This window comes from Lepeophtheirus salmonis, chromosome 5 (genome assembly GCF_016086655.4).
Source record: "Lepeophtheirus salmonis chromosome 5, UVic_Lsal_1.4, whole genome shotgun sequence".
In the NCBI taxonomy this organism is placed as follows: Eukaryota; Metazoa; Arthropoda; class Copepoda; order Siphonostomatoida; family Caligidae; genus Lepeophtheirus; species Lepeophtheirus salmonis.
The window spans coordinates 21,692,509-21,710,284 of NC_052135.2; the positions used below are offsets into that span (position 1 = coordinate 21,692,509).

The 17,776-nt window shown below is 31.5% G+C and overlaps 1 protein-coding gene and 1 long non-coding RNA gene across 5 annotated transcripts; one reads left to right on the forward strand and one right to left on the reverse strand.

Annotated features, from left to right (window-relative positions):
• Window positions 1-8,429: 8,429 nt before the first annotated feature.
• LOC121117750 (uncharacterized) lies at window positions 8,430-12,538 on the reverse strand. 3 transcript variants are annotated; one of them, XR_005864238.2, is made up of 3 exons: window positions 9,753-12,538; window positions 9,179-9,696; window positions 8,430-8,770 (listed from the first exon to the last, which is right to left on the reverse strand). XR_005864238.2 is itself a non-coding variant. In XM_071888383.1 (3 exons), the coding sequence occupies exons 2-3, from the start codon at window positions 11,548-11,550 to the stop codon at window positions 9,245-9,247; spliced, it is 2,250 nt and encodes a 749-aa protein (XP_071744484.1). In that variant the 5' UTR covers window positions 11,551-12,200; window positions 12,259-12,516; the 3' UTR covers window positions 8,430-9,244. The 3 variants fall into 3 exon arrangements, 2 of the variants coding, with proteins under 2 accessions (XP_071744484.1, XP_040568169.1); XM_071888383.1 differs by having other exon boundaries at window positions 8,430-9,696; window positions 9,753-12,200; window positions 12,259-12,516; XM_040712235.2 differs by having other exon boundaries at window positions 8,430-9,696.
• A 141-nt stretch (window positions 12,539-12,679) lies between these two features.
• On the forward strand, window positions 12,680-14,897 carry LOC139905374 (uncharacterized). 2 transcript variants are annotated; one of them, XR_011780049.1, is made up of 3 exons: window positions 12,709-13,219; window positions 13,302-13,948; window positions 14,004-14,897. It is a non-coding gene; the product is annotated as an uncharacterized lncRNA (long non-coding RNA). The 2 variants fall into 2 exon arrangements; XR_011780048.1 differs by having other exon boundaries at window positions 12,680-13,948.
• The last annotated feature ends 2,879 nt before the right edge of the window (window positions 14,898-17,776 follow it).

A 17,776-nucleotide genomic window follows, 5' to 3' on the forward strand; every position in this document is an offset into this window, starting at 1 on the left:
CAACGAATAAAATAAAATGTTAATATGATGTACATAAAGACCATTATTGATAAATTTTCAAGAAAACAATTCCTGCCAGTTTTTATGTTGGCATATCTCATATTTAGTAAATATAAAATCAAACTAAGGAAATAAAAAAAACTTTTTGTTCGTTTAATGTCTAGAGATACAAACAAAGTCATAAAAGTGTGGTTAGCTGAGACCAAAATTTAAAAAATAAATTAAATGGATTTAATGGTATTTTAAGGGGTTTAATGCCATGGAGAATGAGCAAATAAAAAATATATATATTATCCGCAAGGTCGGATGACGATATATAGTTTGGGGTCGCAATGTAAATAAATGAAAAATAGTATTCCTTCTTAATATATTTTTCTTGTGCCCAAAATACAACTTTGATTTTAAATTTACAAATAATTAATATATTAAATAATTTCATCATCCAGAGAGTTGAAGTATTCTCGATCGTTGTGTAAGCAAACAAACATAAGTAAATAACGTTCATACCATATTAAATGGCTTGTAACTAACAGAATCATTTTGAGGCACTGGTACCTTATTGATTTATTGATGGACATTTTGGGTGTAAAAACTATATCACTCAACTTCATTTCTTTCAATAATGAAATCAATCTACAAATAATAAGAAGTCACTTTTTTATTGTGCCACAGATGAGGTCACTTGATCCTTATTTTAAATTTTCCCTTATGTTCTATTCAACTTTTCATCCCTTCGCAGAATTTACCTTGGTCAACTCAGTTAAAAAGGTTAATTTGAAGTAATATTCAACGTTCTTAGTGCACAAAAATGTGTCGCTAAGAATGGCTCTGTTACTCTGCCACCTATTCCATTTGTACCAGTTAATCAATTTATCCAGATGACAGTATAAATTGTTCATTCTATAACGGGTAAATGACACACTTTAATTTCTCCATTAATATAAATGTGTGAGGGGAAAATAAGGACAATCTTCAAGTTAAGACCTCAATAGAAGATTGGGTACTTGCTACTAACCCGAAACTCCCTAGACTCCTTCAGCAATAGGGCATTATTAACAATTTAAAAAAAGTATCATATTGCAGCTGCTTTAACAGGAAACCAATTCCAACAAGATTAGAGTATATTTGTAATAAGAAACTCTTCATATTGGAATATTTACCGTACAATGAAAACTGCATTTAAAACAAAACTTTTTATCAAAGGACAAAATTATATTGTTCATGCATTGTGAAAATTCATAATGTGACTATGGTTTTTGTTGAGAAAAAAGACATATTACTAATTAGAAAAGAAAAAACAATTGATGCTTGTACTCTTTTTTTCTTTTTTGTTCATTATTTAATAGGTTGTTGTGGTGTTAATTTATCTTTCAGAAGTAAGCATTCTCGCCTATCTTTAGTATAAATAGTTTTACAAATGCATAATAAAATAGCAATATATATATGGCAACAATATTTTCTTTGTCCTCAAGCTATTTTAAATGTGAAAGGCTCTTCTTTTTATAACAGTAATTCTTCCTAAAAATCATAAAACAAGCAGTAAGACTATAAGTTTTACTCCACCTTCCCCTCATGCTCTCCAAAAATATCATCCCTCATCATTAACTTTAAGCAAATCGGGACAAAGGCCACTATAAACATAGGTAGCAGTTGTTACAGTGGCCTTTTTACTTCCAATAAGTATCATGGTCTATTGAAGAAAAAAAAAGAAATAATTTATTTCCCAAAAAAACCATTATAAAATAATGGCAATATATTCTATAATAAAAACTTCATTCAATAAAATATTGACAACATCTATGTAAAAGAGCCCAAAGAAGGCTTGACATTTCCTTAAAAAAAGTTTATTATAAAAAATAAAAAAACATTAATTTCCCAAAAAAAAGTCAATTGATATAAAAGTTGTTATTGAAAAACGCTATTTTAAAATAAAAAAGGCTAGTCTTCATCTCAAACGTTTTAAAAAAGGGACCATTAAGCTGTCATGGCGTTTCATTAGATCAGCTACAATCAGCTGTGACGAGGGAGGAGGGAGAGAAGGAAATAAACAAAGAGACTGACAAGAATTATTCCTCAAGTCTACTATGAGTCCAACAAGGACTTACAATTATAATTCCTCGACAAATCTTCAAGGTTGTTTCAATTATTTAATATTATCTTTGGAGTCTAATTAGTTTTACATACCTATTGTATATCTTTACAACAAATAAGTTGAAAACAAATTCTATCATAATTTATATACTTTATTTATTTTATTTAATATGGAATATATATCCTTTTTCTGAGGTTAGTTCTAAACACTTCATAAATTTCAAAATCAATAACGGCCTCTTCTGTAGGCTCCTCTTGAAGGTTCCATCAATATCTTTCACATGTAGTGCATTCCCTTTGCAACCCAGTATTGAGCTGTCCCAACTTCTGATTTAAACTCATGAATTTCCATCAATTTCTCCTCCTCCCGAGAGACCCCAACAAATTATTGTATGACGGATTTAAAGATGGAGTCTTGAATATTGAAGAATCGTCAGTGAAAAAAAAATGGCTAGAAATAATAACAAAATACTGCCTTTGGTGGACAAAAAAAAATTCTCACCAGGACATTTTTCACCAGTTGATTATTTTTTCCTCTTTTCGCTACTTGATTTAGAGCTTTAGGTAGAAGAAAACAGACCGTGAGAGGAATGTAGAACGAGACAGAGGAGAAGAAAGCAACATAAAGAATAGAAATGAGATTTTACTTTGGTCAAAAACAGCCTTATAATCACTTCGGAGGCCCCAAAAAAGTAATATCGTTCTATGTATAAATTATTTAGCAAAGTAATATCGTTACACTATTAGTAACTAGAAAAGTAATGTTATTACTCAAATATATTACTGCATAGTACTGGGGGTGTTACACTTACACACTTTAGTATTCGGCGTCTGTACAGGGGGTAAATGTTTTTTATTACGTTACCACTTATTAGAAATTCCCCTAAAACTTTTATATCACGACTTACTTTTTCCATAATATAAGTTTAAAATTTATGAGGTTAAAGGTACATATTCAAGCATATCTCCTCTCTCTCTATATATATATATACAAGGGAGGATAAGGCATCTTTTATAATAAATTCTTCAAAAATGAACCACAAACATATACTCATCTTAAAAATCAAATCAGAAACACTATTTTCAACACTTCTAATCAATTAGAAAAGGAAAATCCATTACAAGTGATGAGACATGAATGAATTAATGTGAAGTCATCTATAGATAAAAACAGGTCCATCAAGAGACATTCTTCTCCAATACAAGATAAATATGATCAATGATGAAAATCCTGTGTAGAATGGGCATGTTAAAAAAAAACGAAAATCAACCTCAACCCTGACAATTTTGAAGAATGTTTTGGAGGAGATAAAGAATAATGCTCAGAACGTTTAATTATATCGGCTGCAATCAGTTGTGACAAGAGAGGAAGGAGAAAAGGATATACACAAGGACATTTGCTAAAATTACGCTGATGTCAATCCCACTTATACAATTGAGTCTAACAAGGACTTAAATTTTATAGCTCAGCAACAAATCCTCAGGGTTAGTTTTCGTCTTTTATTAGCACACACAAACGTTCAATCAGGTTTTGAATATAATTGAATCTATTTAGGAAAGGATGCCCACTACATAGGAATAAAATAACAATTAGAACTGCTAAGGGAAAAAATCCTTTTTTATATAACAAATCAATGAACCAGCTAAAAAAGACAACGGATTTACATAATTGAATATGAAGGAACTGACAATCTCGCGCCATTGCTATGGATATTCTATAAAAAAGGTCTACCTTCGATGTGGTCCTTCCTTCATACTCACTAATAATGACAATCTGCAATTAAAAGTTAGATCTGAAAGAAATGAAAGGAAATCTTGTATAAAAAATTCGATATTTCATCGACAGAATTGAATCATACTTGATAATTGCCTTTGGAGGACTCTTTCAAGTTTTACCTACAAAAAATAAAAATGTCCGACAAAATCTTTAACCAAACGATCCACAGTTCCATGATTGATTACTTTGAACACAAATGAGGGTTTTAATATACGATCGGATGTACTATCTCTGCGTTCATGATTCATCACTTTTAAACAAGAATTAATTATTCTCTTCTACAATTGATATTTAATAGAATAATTATTTATTTTAAAGGGTCCCGTAACGAGGTTGCGTGGCTTGTGTCGGTCCAGATGTTCAGTAATTTATGGTTATAGGGGAATTTGTAGGCATAAGTAAGGGTGATAATTTTGGTAAGAATAGAAAAGCGTGCGAGGAGAAAAGAAGAATTACTTATGGCATCATTGATTAAATAATATACATCTTCTTCTATCAATCATGAACGTTATCATTCCCGCCTTTATTATTCAAAATTAATATAATATGAGATGGTGATAGTCGATAGAGAACTGAATAAAATCCCCAAAATGACGTCGCCTTCTATCTGGATTTATGAAAATGGAGGCCCAGGAATTTGGAAAATACTTACCGGATGAGAAACAGATGGTTTGTCTGATTTGTCGATATAAATGTGCCTTTAGTCCCCTGTCTAGAATTACACGCCACTCATTCTCCTCATATCATAACAAGAGTATGGATATTCATCTATAAAATCAATTTGACGATGAATACATCACGTCAGACTTTAACTTTGATCTCACAACTATGCTTATTGCATGTAATATAACCTTATCCATTGCTAATCATCTACGTTCAAAAAATTTATGGAGAAATACAAGGGTAAACCTATCCCTTCCCGAGAAACCATCATTAAATTAAAGGAGGATGTTGGTACTGATGTCATTTATAGAAATACATATAAAAATGTTTTGAGTAATCCACACCAAATGATGATCAGGTTATCAGTAAAAAGTATTTACGAATATCGAAATGGAACTCTGAATTTTGTACTATCTCACAGTAAGTATTCAATTTTTTTTAAATCTAACCATAAAATATGATTTTATTTTATCTAAACATATCAAGAATTATGATACACAACTCAGTAAAGGGCAAAAACAACTGCTTAAATGGTCACAACAACGGGGGTAGTAGCTTTGGATGGTTCGCAACTAGTTTGTCTGAGACTACTTACTTCGCTTTAAGACTTGGGTATGATAATTAGGTTTTCCAATATTATATAGTCAATAAATATTACTTTTTTATCACTAAAGGCTTAGCTATGGTTGATGGGCTCCAAGAAATGGTGTTCAGAAAACTCATAAAAGGCAAAAACAACTGTTTAAATGGTCACAACAACGAGGGTAGTTACATTGGGTGTTGCAGTATAATTAACAATTGTGTATATCCATCATGATAATAGTATGTTTTTATATAAGCATACCTAAATAACGGGGAAAAATCTTTTATGATGCTCTTAATAGGGAGTAATATCGCCGGACATTACTACATAATTAGCTTTTACTCTAAATCTTTACGATGAATTTATTTATAACATTTTTTTATTAGTATATTTATTGTCTAATTTTATGATTTTGACATTTACTTTATTATTAATAATTAGTTAGATCTCATCGGTAGAGATATATCTATCCTGTGCACAATTGTATATAGCAACTTCCACATGAAGAAGAGGGGTGATTATCTTTTGATTAAACTCCACGTCTCGCTTGTGTTTTGCAACCTAAAGTTATGACATATTTAACTGAATTCCGATGTTAAAACAAGAAAAAATTATCAATCTATTATTTCAATATTCTGTATTTATAATTTATTATTATTAGTAGTTATATGATTTTAATTGTTTAATTTTGTATATTTAACTTAAATGTTTAATGTTTTATTTTTTAGTATGTAGATTATATTTAATTAAAGCCTTCTTTTTTAAACTTTGAGCTTCAAATATATTTCAAATACTCTACTTTGTCGTTTCATTAGCTATTATTCTGAGAATAAGGTTCATAATGAATTACAATTTCATGGAGTGTGACGTTTTCAAATCTACTGTAACGGATAAAAAACGTCGAAGTCAATTATACGTAGTATATCTTCATTAAATATTTTGCTAATAAATACATTCGTTATACCCTCAAAAATCATAATAAAGCAGGCAGATGATAATCACATCAGTATTTTAAACAATGATACCATATGTCTTTTTTCCCCCTCCTCCTTGCACGCGTTTTTCTCTACAATATTATCAACTATAGGCATAACTTAAATGTGTACTGATGAATGATGCAGCAACACATTTTTGTCGCGGGTATCATCAATAAGACCTACATAGTAATATAAATATAAGAAACAAAATATTAAGATATATATTTTTAATATCATATCGTATCTACCTATATTCATAATTCCCATTAATTATTTTGCATCTTCATCTAGATCCTCTTCATATTCCATAAATAATTATTAATTACACATTTTAAATATAATTAAAGAAAAGTAAACATCCAATACTCTGAGCTGTATTTGAGTCCACCTTTTCAGTGTTCAGCTCAAATGTGAGTCCTCATGCTCCGGGTCTTTCTGATCCCAAGTCCTCGTGCTCAGGGTTTTCTGGTTCCTACTACAATTCCTCATGCTCCGAATCCACGGAAAAATAACTAATGTCTTGATCTACCAGCAGTCTCGTCTAACGCAAGATATCCTTTCCCACATGTTATTCCTTAACAACACTAATTTATTTTTGTACTCCATTGACTTTGTGATGGTGTAGAAGGAGAAAAAGGAATAAAAGAATAATGATGACAGCTTTGGTAAGTAAAAACATATATTAAGGCAGAGAGCATTCTCCTTGAATCAGGTAACAACTACAAAAATCCGGGCCTTCTTTTATAATAGCTTTTTGAACCTCTCTGATTATAATATAGCACCTGTAAATTATATGAAATGTATTATGTATAATTAAAAAAAATGAGTTACAAACACTTGCAAAACCAAAATAGTTACAGAGAATAATCTTGTCGAAAAAATAATCATCGATAATTGGTTCATTTTTGCAAAAAGGTTTAGATTTATAATTTTATGTCCAAAATCCATCATTTTGTGGTATTTCTTCATAAAAATTGAAATTGACATTTGTTGATAAAAAGGGGAAAAAATGAATAAATTATTCAGAAAATCACAAATATTTCTGCTAAACATCAATTTTTATGTGTCAAATTAATATGCAAACCAATCTCCAGAAAAAGTTTTAGAACTTTTTTTTATCTACGAATCCACTATTTCATTCTAAATCCTTTTTTTTGCACCTGGAAAAAACAAAACTAGAAATTTCACCTATTTATTTTTGTGCCCACAACTTTTTTGATATACGAATTAGAAAACATCCGTATTCGTATAGTTGGTTTTTGGGACGCCAGTCACTTTTTGATTTATAAGTTTAGACATTAAAGGAGGGTCTATATAGCTGTGAACTCGTTATAACATGTTTATTTGAAATGTTGTTAAATATAATAAAGTTGACTTTTAAAAAATAGCAGTGAAATCATTGAGTTTGTACCACAAAAAAATTATCTCAATTATTTTTATAAAAATAAGATATTTATGAAATATTGAACTCGATTTGCAATAATTTTGAAAATTAAAAATTATTGGATTTGTTTGGATAGTTTAAAATTCCCACCAAACTATGACTATTCCAAAAATAAAAACCAATAATAAACTGTATAATAATACACGCTTACATGTATGATTATAATTTGTATTTACTCTTGTCTTAAGACATTTAAATTTAACGTACAAGTGGAGAGGAAATCCAATTTTTGAACAGGCCAAAAAAGGGAGTATAAAATGTTGAGAACCCCTGGGTTACCTATTATTACTCAAAGGCTGTAAGATTCATCCGTTCCTGCCGATGTTTTCACAATTTAAATGGCACGTTAGATAAACGTTTATTTCAGTTAGGTATATTTCCAATTTAAAAAATAAAATGAGGTCCAGACCTCCCTACGATCCTAATAACACTTACTTTTCTTCAATCCATGTACAAATTAAAACTATGAAATGGAAAAGATTGTTTAAGTATATTGAATTGCATGGTGCATCGCTGCAAATAACAGCCGGTCACTGATCTACGGAAATACACTCGTGATATATTTATACTTTATACCTCGATCATCATGACCGGTAGAATATAAATACTTTTCTTAACACACATTTCAGTGATCACTAAGATCGATGGGTATGAAATAATTATATACACCGCTTGAGTGTAATTCCCTCATTGAACGAAGTTGAATCATACTACAACTCAAGACACTTGATCGCCAAATCAACTGAAAGAGGTTAAGAGAACCTTGTAGCTATATTAAAATCATTCTTAAAACATAAGAAAAACCCAGATAGAATGTTTAGACTACTAAACTTGCCTTTAGTTATAATTGGAAAGTTTAGTCTCTATATTTAAATTAATTATCGTACTGAAGAATGCTGATATTATTATTTATTTGACTACAAAAATACATCATCAAAATATATTCATCTCTATACGTGTAAATAATATATATTTAAAAAACTAAACAAGAATTAAAAATAAATAACTAGTAACTACTAATCAGACTCATTAGTACACTTAATAACGTAGTTCTATCAAGTAAAAGCAAAATGTTGATTCACAATTCATTCTCAGAGCATTTAATTATTAGAGTAACTGAAAGGAACACTATATTATGTAGAACAATATTATTTATGCAAGCTCAAAATAGCATATTGATACATCAAACGATATTAAAATATTCCTAACAAGAAGTATTTCATCCTCGATGAGATCTTAGATATCACAGTAGTAAATTTATGGTGCGTCAACAAAAAAACAGTATCAAACAAAAATCAAAACTTATATTTTACTTCATGTATACAAATAGCCTAATATGTTATTGACATATTTGAGTCAATTATAAGCTTCGTATTCAAATTTAAGAGATGGATTAAGATATCCAAGAATTTTAGCTATAGTTTGGACCTTGATGTGATATTGGCCCCGATACAGCCCATTAAACTAAAATATATCAATTTTGCTTGCTTCAAGTGCAATTTGTGGTAAGGGTTGATAAGAATTATTTGCTGACATAAGTTGAGGATAATTCGTCCATAAATACAAATGTAATCCACGCTAAATTTTGATAAAAATCACTCAAGCTTGTTTTTGTGTTGACGGCCACATTTATTTATAAGTACATATATAAACTATTGAGGAAAAACAGTGCAAAATTAAAAAAATGAGCTTTTGTACAAGCTATTCCGTCATTCGGTATTGATAGAATGGAGATGCGAATGACTATCAATGTTCGTGAGAGAATTATCATCCATCAAGGAATTATAACTTTGTTGTTGCTCTTGAGGAACGTAAAGTGTTCCAGGAACTGTGTGCTGCTGATTACATAATATTTCCTTACTTTTTGAGGTCACTGGTGCTAAATACGAGGGAGTTTCCTTCCTTACTAAAGTACATCCTTTTTCATGAACATTTTTGGCCCCTATTTGAATAAAGCCCTTTTTACATTTACTACATTGGTATGGTTTTTCGCCCGTATGGGTACGTAGATGACGTTTGTGAGCAGATACATCTGAGAAGCGCTTGTCACATTGAGAACATTGATAAGGTTTTTCTCCAGTGTGGACTCGTATGTGAAGTTTAAAATTGTTACTCCGAGTGAACTTTTTACCACATACTTCACAAACGTATGGCTTATCCCCTTTAATTAAAAAACTTATATATTTTATTGTCCTTCCTTTGAGTAAATGTACTTACCGGTGTGCGTTCTCAAATGAATCTCCATAGTTGACTGCTTTGAGAACATCATATTACACTCCGAGCAATTATAAGTCTTCCACTTCTTTGAGTTCTCGATTTCTCTTGCCTTGTCCCGGTCAAAGATATCATCAGGAGAAAGAGAATGCACTTTAACAAAATGGGCATTCAGTGTTTCCTTCCTATGAAATAATTTTTGACATAAGTGACAAGTATACTTTTTACTTCCTTCCATATGTTTTTCTTTATAATGTCTCCTATACGTGGATCGGTCTCCAAATACTTTGGAACATACATCACACTCATGAGTTTTTCGATTTTCATGTGTATACATATGTCTCTTTAGTGATCTTCCATCCATGAAGGATTTATTACATTTATCGCAAGTGAAGGGTTTTTCCCCTGAGTGGATTCTCAAATGTACTGCTAAATTACCTTTGCTAGCAATAGACTTGCCACAAACATTACAGGAAAAAGGCTTCCTCTCCTCATGAAGGCTCTCATGGACATGCAAACTCTCTTGAGTATAAAATTTGGATTGACAACGGGTGCAACTAAATGCTTTTTTCTTTACACGACCTTCTATGACTTCAATTGGATAGCTCAAATCCGAATTAGAAGATATTAAGTTATTCGGACTATTTGATGTAGTCCCAGCACTTACGCCCCCAGGTGCAGGCTGCATCTCAGTCAATTGGTCAACATCGGAAGTTCTTAACGTTGACTGGGGACAAGAAACATTAAATGAAGATGACTGTTCTTTCTCTTCCTCCGCTTCTTGGGATTGAGGAAGTGGAGGTGGTTGTTCTATAGATGAAACAGAGGGATCGCCTCCATTGAAATAGACAGAGTCGATTTCCGTATTGGATAAATGAGGTAAATCTCCCGTGACTGGGTCTAGTGGACCTAAATCCGGAGTAGAGTCCAATATGATACTACTATTTTCATACGCTTGATTTAATGAGAGTGTGAGCTCATCAAGGCGTCCAATGAGACTCGATACCCCTAAGGAGGTACATAGCTCACGTAGAGGTAACACATTATCCCGTTCAGCAATTGTTACTTGCCCAGTATACAAAAAGCTAACCATCATTTGTACATGGATGTATTTGACATTAGGGAGGATGATGAGAGAGTCCTCTGATTCTGCTATATCCAAGCCGTTATTAATGAGAATTTGTCTCAGGAAGGTTGAGTGTGAGGCGAGAATGGATTTGTGAGCATGGATGAGTTGTGATTGCGCCACTAGAGTAACATCTGTAAATGACATTGAGATAGAAATCCCTTTCATCATGTCGTCAATGTGGTAAAGGACTGATGGACTGGGTTGGTAACCCCCTTGAGGTGTAGTGGGGAAGGAGTGAGTTACAAGAGGCAATGGTGGGAGGGGTAGAGGTGGCGGAAGAGTTGGGGGAAGGGAGAGGGGGTTACCTGCTAAACTACTCCCGCTAGTAGATGCAACATAGTCGCCCAGATTTCCGTAGTCCTCTGAATTGAAGCAGCTATAGCTGGACCCTTTAAAGAATTCAGAGTAGTCCTCAACACCGCCTCCATTTGTTGCAGCACTAGGATTGGGCACAGAATGAGTCGAGTCCAGACCTACTCCACCATTATTGGGATAATACATATCATTGTAACGAAAAGAGCGATCACTGTCCATACCAAACCCCAAATCTGGAACATAATCACCTAAACTGTTCTGTCGGATGTCCATAAATTCGTTTCCTCCGCCTGAGGGACCCGGAGCTCCAGAAGCGACTCCCTTCGGGCCAGAAGTCGACGGAAGGACATTCAGCATCTTTAGTAGAGGCTGATTAATCTAGTCTTTAACACACTCACTCCTTGTCCTATGATTCACAGATACGATCATACATACATTTTATTAATTAATTATTCTATTCCACTTTTTTCAAATTTATCCTTTATTTTTTTTCTTTCTCATCCTCCTTATTTTCATGTTTATAATCTTTCTTTCGATTATAAACAATGGTGCCATCACATCAATGTTACTACTAGAAAAGGTTAGGCCACAAAAAAATGGCTGGGGAAGCGCAGCAGATTTATAATGTGAATCTCTCTCTTATTATTTCAGGTGACGTCATTAGGTCTCTTACTTACTAATAATAACCAAATCATTGATATATAACATTAATAATATATTTTATAAATATTACTAATAAAAGTTAATACATACATTTAAAAAGTAAAAATATAGTTTATAACTTATCATTACCATAATAGTGATTGCTCGAAATTACTTAAACAATATTTTACTAAATATAATGGCAATGGTAAGTGTTGAAGTTGGAGCCAAATTCACATTCTAAATTGAAATGAATGAATATATGGAGTTGTAATATTCATATTCTTTGATAAATCACGTCGTTATCTTTATTCTATGACGCAGCCTTTCCTCCCAAAAGAAACAGAAAAAAGGCCCGAAATCATCTAGTAGTTGTCCAAATAATTCAAGCATATAATCACTATTTATATCTGATATACTCACAGACTATCACTGTCAATTGTCATATTATTTTTTTACCAATTTTAAAATAAATTACATATCATTAATGTTGTGTCTATGACGAAGTTGAGAGATACAATCTATTTAGTACCAGGAATCTAGGACGACCGAGAGAAACGAGGAAAAGACGTGGAGGAATAATGTAAGGATTATTCTGATAGGAACACATGTATATTCCTATTAGATACATTAATCAACACTACTCTGAAAATCATAATCCATACAGGCATTTTATACTGATAAATGATAACACTGTACTTTACATACATCTTAAATAATCACAATAATATTAAGAACATAAGATGAATAATAAGAGGGGGGGGGGGAGAAGGAAGGAAAGAAGAGACAATTAAAATCTACATAGAACTTTATTCGATACTGTATTATAATATTGCTTAGTAATATTTCATTAAAAGAGTAGTTAGGATTGTTATTAATTAATTATTATATTATTTCTATGAAGAAATAGCCTAAATTTCTTCATAGAAATGGCATATTTATATTAAATAAACGATGAGGGATCAACAAGAAATTATATTCCTGTTCTTTTGGAAACAGAGCATATTTTAGAATAACCTGCCTATATAATATAGGTCGGTGAGAATAACTTATTATTTTGTGTATTTATGAAAACGAATAAATTATGAAATAGTGATGACGTATGAAGGGAGAAGAGGGAATTGACAGCTCACAACAAAATACTAAGGGTATTCTTGTGTTACTGAGGTAACGCCGTGAAATATCACTAGAGACCATTATTATTTATTACAAATGTATTTACATATTCAAATATCCTTTATCATACTAAAAAACGCATAAACATTCTTTAATAGAGCATACACACTCTTGTTATAGTTCTTATAACTTGGCTTGATACATTTGAAGTATGAATTGACAGTTCTAGATAAACAACTTCGAGAGTTCAAGTCCTTAAGCTAACTACGTAATGCAACCTAATTTCTTCTATTTGTACAAGAAAGAAGGTTTTTGAAGAGACAAAAACCATAGTTCTATTATAATTTCAGATTGTTCCAACTGTACGGAGCTTTACAGTTTTCCTTGCACTCCAACAACTCGACCTTTGACTACCTGCCCAATCCTTTCGGTGGTTTGTCGCGCCACAGCCAAACATCCCGTTGCATAACCGATAGTGGTATCCTGTATAAGTTTGCCCGCACGTCATACTTTTTCTTTCTATAACAACGATAGAAGAAAGGTGAAATTAAATTATTGCAACCTTTGAATAATAAGTAAGGGTGATAATTTTTGTCGATATAAATGTGCCTTTAGTCCCCTGTCTAGAATTCCACGCCACTCATTATCCTCATCTCATATCAAGAGCATGAATATTCATCCAAAAATCCAGTTAATTATGAATACATCAAGTTTGACTTTAACTCTGACCTCACAAAGATGCTTATTGCATGTAATGTAACCTTATCCATTGCTAATCATATACGTTAAAAAAATGTATTGATAAATACACGGGTAAACCTATCCCTTCCCGAGGAACCATCATTAAATTAATGGAGGATGTTGGTACTGATGTCATTTATATAAATGGTATAAATGGTTTGAGTCATCCACACCAAATGACGATCAAGTTATCAGTAGAAAGTATAAAATATTTACTAATTTCGAAATGGAACTCTGAATTTTGTACTATCTAACAGTAAGTATTCATTTTTTTAAATCTAACCCTAAAATATGATTCTATTTTATCTAAGCATACCAAGAATTATGATACACAACGCATTAAATGGCAAAAACAACTGCTTAAATGGTCACAACAACGAGGGTAGTAGGTTTGGATGGTTCGCAACTAGTTTGTCTGAGACTAGTTTGTTCGCTTAAAGACTTTGGGTTTTCCAATATTACATAGTCAATAAATATTACTTTTTTATTACTTAAGGCTTAGCTATGGTTGATAGTCTCCAAGAAATGGTGTTCAGAAAACTCATAAAAGGCAAAAACAACTGCTTAAATGGTCACAACAACGGGGATAGTTACATTGGGTGTAGCATTATAATTAGCAATTGTGTATATCCTTCAGGATAATAGTATGTCGTTATATAAGCATAAATAACGGGGAAAATATCTTTTTTGATGCTCTTAATAAGGAGTAATACCGCCGGACATTACTACATAATTAGCTTTTGCTCTAAATCTTTAAAATGGATTTATTTCTAACATTTTTTTATTAGTATATTTATTGTCTAATTTTATGATTTTGACATTTACTTTATTATTAATAATTAGTTAGATCTCATCGGTAGAGATATATCTATCCTGTGCACAATTGTATATAGCAACTTCCACATGAAGAAGAGGGGTGATTATCTTTTTGATTAAACTCCACGTCTCGCTTATGTTTTGCAACCTAAAGTTATGACATATTTAACTGGATTCCGATGTCAGAACAAGAAAATATTATTTGGATCAATCTATTATTTCAATATTCTGTATATATAATTTATTGTTATTAGTTATATGATTACAATTGTTTAATTTTGTATATTTAATATAAATGTATGATGGTATATTTTTTAGGATGTAGATTATATTTAATGAAAGCCTTTTTTTTTAAACTTAGAACTTCAAATATATTTCGAAATACTCTACTTTGTTGTTTCATTAGCTATTATTCTGAGAATAAGGTTCATAATGAATTACAATTTTATGGAGTATGACGTTCTCAAATCTACTGTAACGGATAAAAAACGTCTAAGTCAATTATACATAGTATATCTTCATTAAACATTTTGCTAGTAAATACTTTCGTTATACCCTCAAAAATCATAATAAAGCAGGCAGATGATAATCACATCAGTATTTTAAACAATGATGCCATATGTATTTTTTCCCCTTCTCCTTGCACGCGTTTTTCTCTACATTATTATCAACTTATTAGTTATTATTTATTAATAAGTAAATAACTTCCGTACGTTAAGCGAAGGAACGCGAAGTAAAGAATATTTAGCTGATGAAGAGAAGGATCTCGACTTTTTCGGGATATTCGGATAATTAGCACATCGAAGGGTCGTAAGTCAAAGTGTAGCATAAATTAATTTTAAAAAAAAAATGAAAAAAATATGAAAAAGCATCATGTAGGATATTGGCTCATAAGAATTCTATAAAAAGAACTAATATCCTTGAGACACTTCCTCCACATATACTCCTTGACATATTTCTAAAAAAACTCTAGAGGTATTCATTAATCCTAATTGTCTGAGATGAAATGACTCCAAAAAAGACTCGATCGTCTGAGTAAGAGCTCGAGTTAATGGATCCACAAAGTTATACATATGCACAAAAGTAAAGTGTGCCATATCTAACTAATTCCCAAGGTTGCGATAGGCTGCCCAATCGTCAGAAATGACAGTTGTTCCCGGTAAAACATAAAAACTTATTCAAACAATTCTGATCGATAAAATTATAACACAACTTCATATAGGTAACAAACAAATAATTAAGTTTCAACATGGGACATAATTATAGACTGTAAACTAAGTGTCAAAATGATAAAAATATGATTTGTTCTTATCTTTTAAATAAGAAACTTAAATTACATTATTAATAATAGACGTGTTTATTTTTTAGTTATTGCTTATTTACTATTATTTTATAGTTCTTAGGTATAGAAATACAGAGTAAAAGCTCCTATGATTCTATAATCCTTCCTGTAAACTTATTCAACAATAATGATCGATATTGAGACTTATTATTAGGTAACAAATAATTAAGTTTGAATAAGGATCATGATTATACACTGTAAACTAAGCTTAAAAATAATTCAATTAGGCCTTGAATTCACTCTTATCCCAGTTTATTGATGTACAAGAAGAAAAACGCTACTACAAATTTGCCAACTACGACTCCCATGCCAAGTATTCCTGAAAGTATATCATAGTACTATCATAGATTCATGGTAGATATAAGAAAAAATCATAACGTCTTACATAATTAGATATGATCTCCTCTGGCCTCATTCCTCAGTCAACGGATGGACTCCGAGAGAACTCACCCCCCCTACCCTCCTTCGAATACTCTATAAGAGCCAAATTCACAACTTCTTCCACATAATCATACTTTCCATTTAATTTCATGGCCCTTTGAAGTGCCAATTATCCGAATAACTCGAAAAAGTCGACATCCTTCTCTTCATCCGTCAAAATATTCTTCACTTCGCGTTCCTTCGCTTAACGTACAGTAATTATTATTAAAAGGTTACGAAAATTTAATTTCATCTATCCTCTGTCGCTGTCTCCAGTTTTGAGAGAGAAAAATAAAGTATGACTTGCGGGCAAACTTATACAGGATACCCGAATGAAGCACGAATATTGAAATCGCACAGCCTCGTTTTTGATGAGGGGAAACCTTCAATAAATAAATCTTTAATATTATGCTTGATTTGTATTATTTTCTTAGAACAACTATAGGACTTCAATAAAATAACATCTATAATGTAGAGAATAATTCATTAACATTATATAAACAAGTTAATAATATATTTAAGAATCCAGTTTAAAAAAAAATATATGGATGTGATTTTTTTATATATCCTCACAGAAAAAAAAAATTAGTGCAGTATAAAAAATATTTCACCCTGAATACAGACAATTAATTAAAAATACATTTGACAATTTATTCACTCTTCTATTTGCTCCAGGATTACTAGTGTTTTGCGTTTCCTATTTTCTTGCACATCAACAGAGGGAACGCAGCTTTTAACTATGAAATTATACATTTCTAAGCTATTAATTCAATCAATTCAAAAATCATCATAATTTTACAACTTATATAGCACTTATACACAAGGTCCATTGTATATATTAGTCTTCCTCTATCCTTATTGATGGTGAAGATAGCAAAATTCGCAAATTATAACTTATTGGGATACGAAAAATTAGAAAAAATAAATTTCTCTATTTTGGTAATCATCTCTTATGGTTCCAGATTTATAGTCTTCCTACCCAAGAATATCTGTAAATCGAATCAATAATTCTACTATAGTATAGATTGCAATCCTATTCTCTCCTAGGACAAATTACAATTTTATAGAGGGAGATAGTATCATTGAATGTTTAAAGAGGTTGCCTGTTTTCGAAAATATAACGCCAAGTCATACCCTCTATGGTACTGTGACCGGTAATTTTATTCCTATCAAATCGATCTCCTGGCTTTTCATTCGTAGTAATTTTATTGCCAATAGATTCCTTCCTGTAAATTTTATTCCCACTTTGTAGAGGAATATTTAGTGACGTAATACTGTTTATGTTTCTACATTAGTTAGTAGTTTTTGTTTTGGGCTGTTGATGGAGGGCTTGGCAGGGGGGAGTCGGTACTGGAGATTAGTGATGTAAGGAGACGGATACGAATGAGTTATGGAGTTTATGGATTAGAAATGACGTTATGATACATCTTTAATAGTGAGTAGAAATGGAATCTCAATCCGTTGATATTATTTATACCTTGTGAAGTTCAAGTAAATCCCGTCATT

Excerpts from the sequence above, each read along its gene's own strand:
- LOC121117750 (XM_040712235.2), bottom strand. The coding sequence starts at position 11,550 with ATGCTGAATGTCCTTCCGTCGACTTCTGGCCCGAAGGGAGTCGCTTCT. Across the intron at positions 9,697-9,752 it reads TCATTTGAGAACGCACACCG|GGGATAAGCCATACGTTTGT; the intron begins GTAAGTACATTT and ends TTTTAATTAAAG.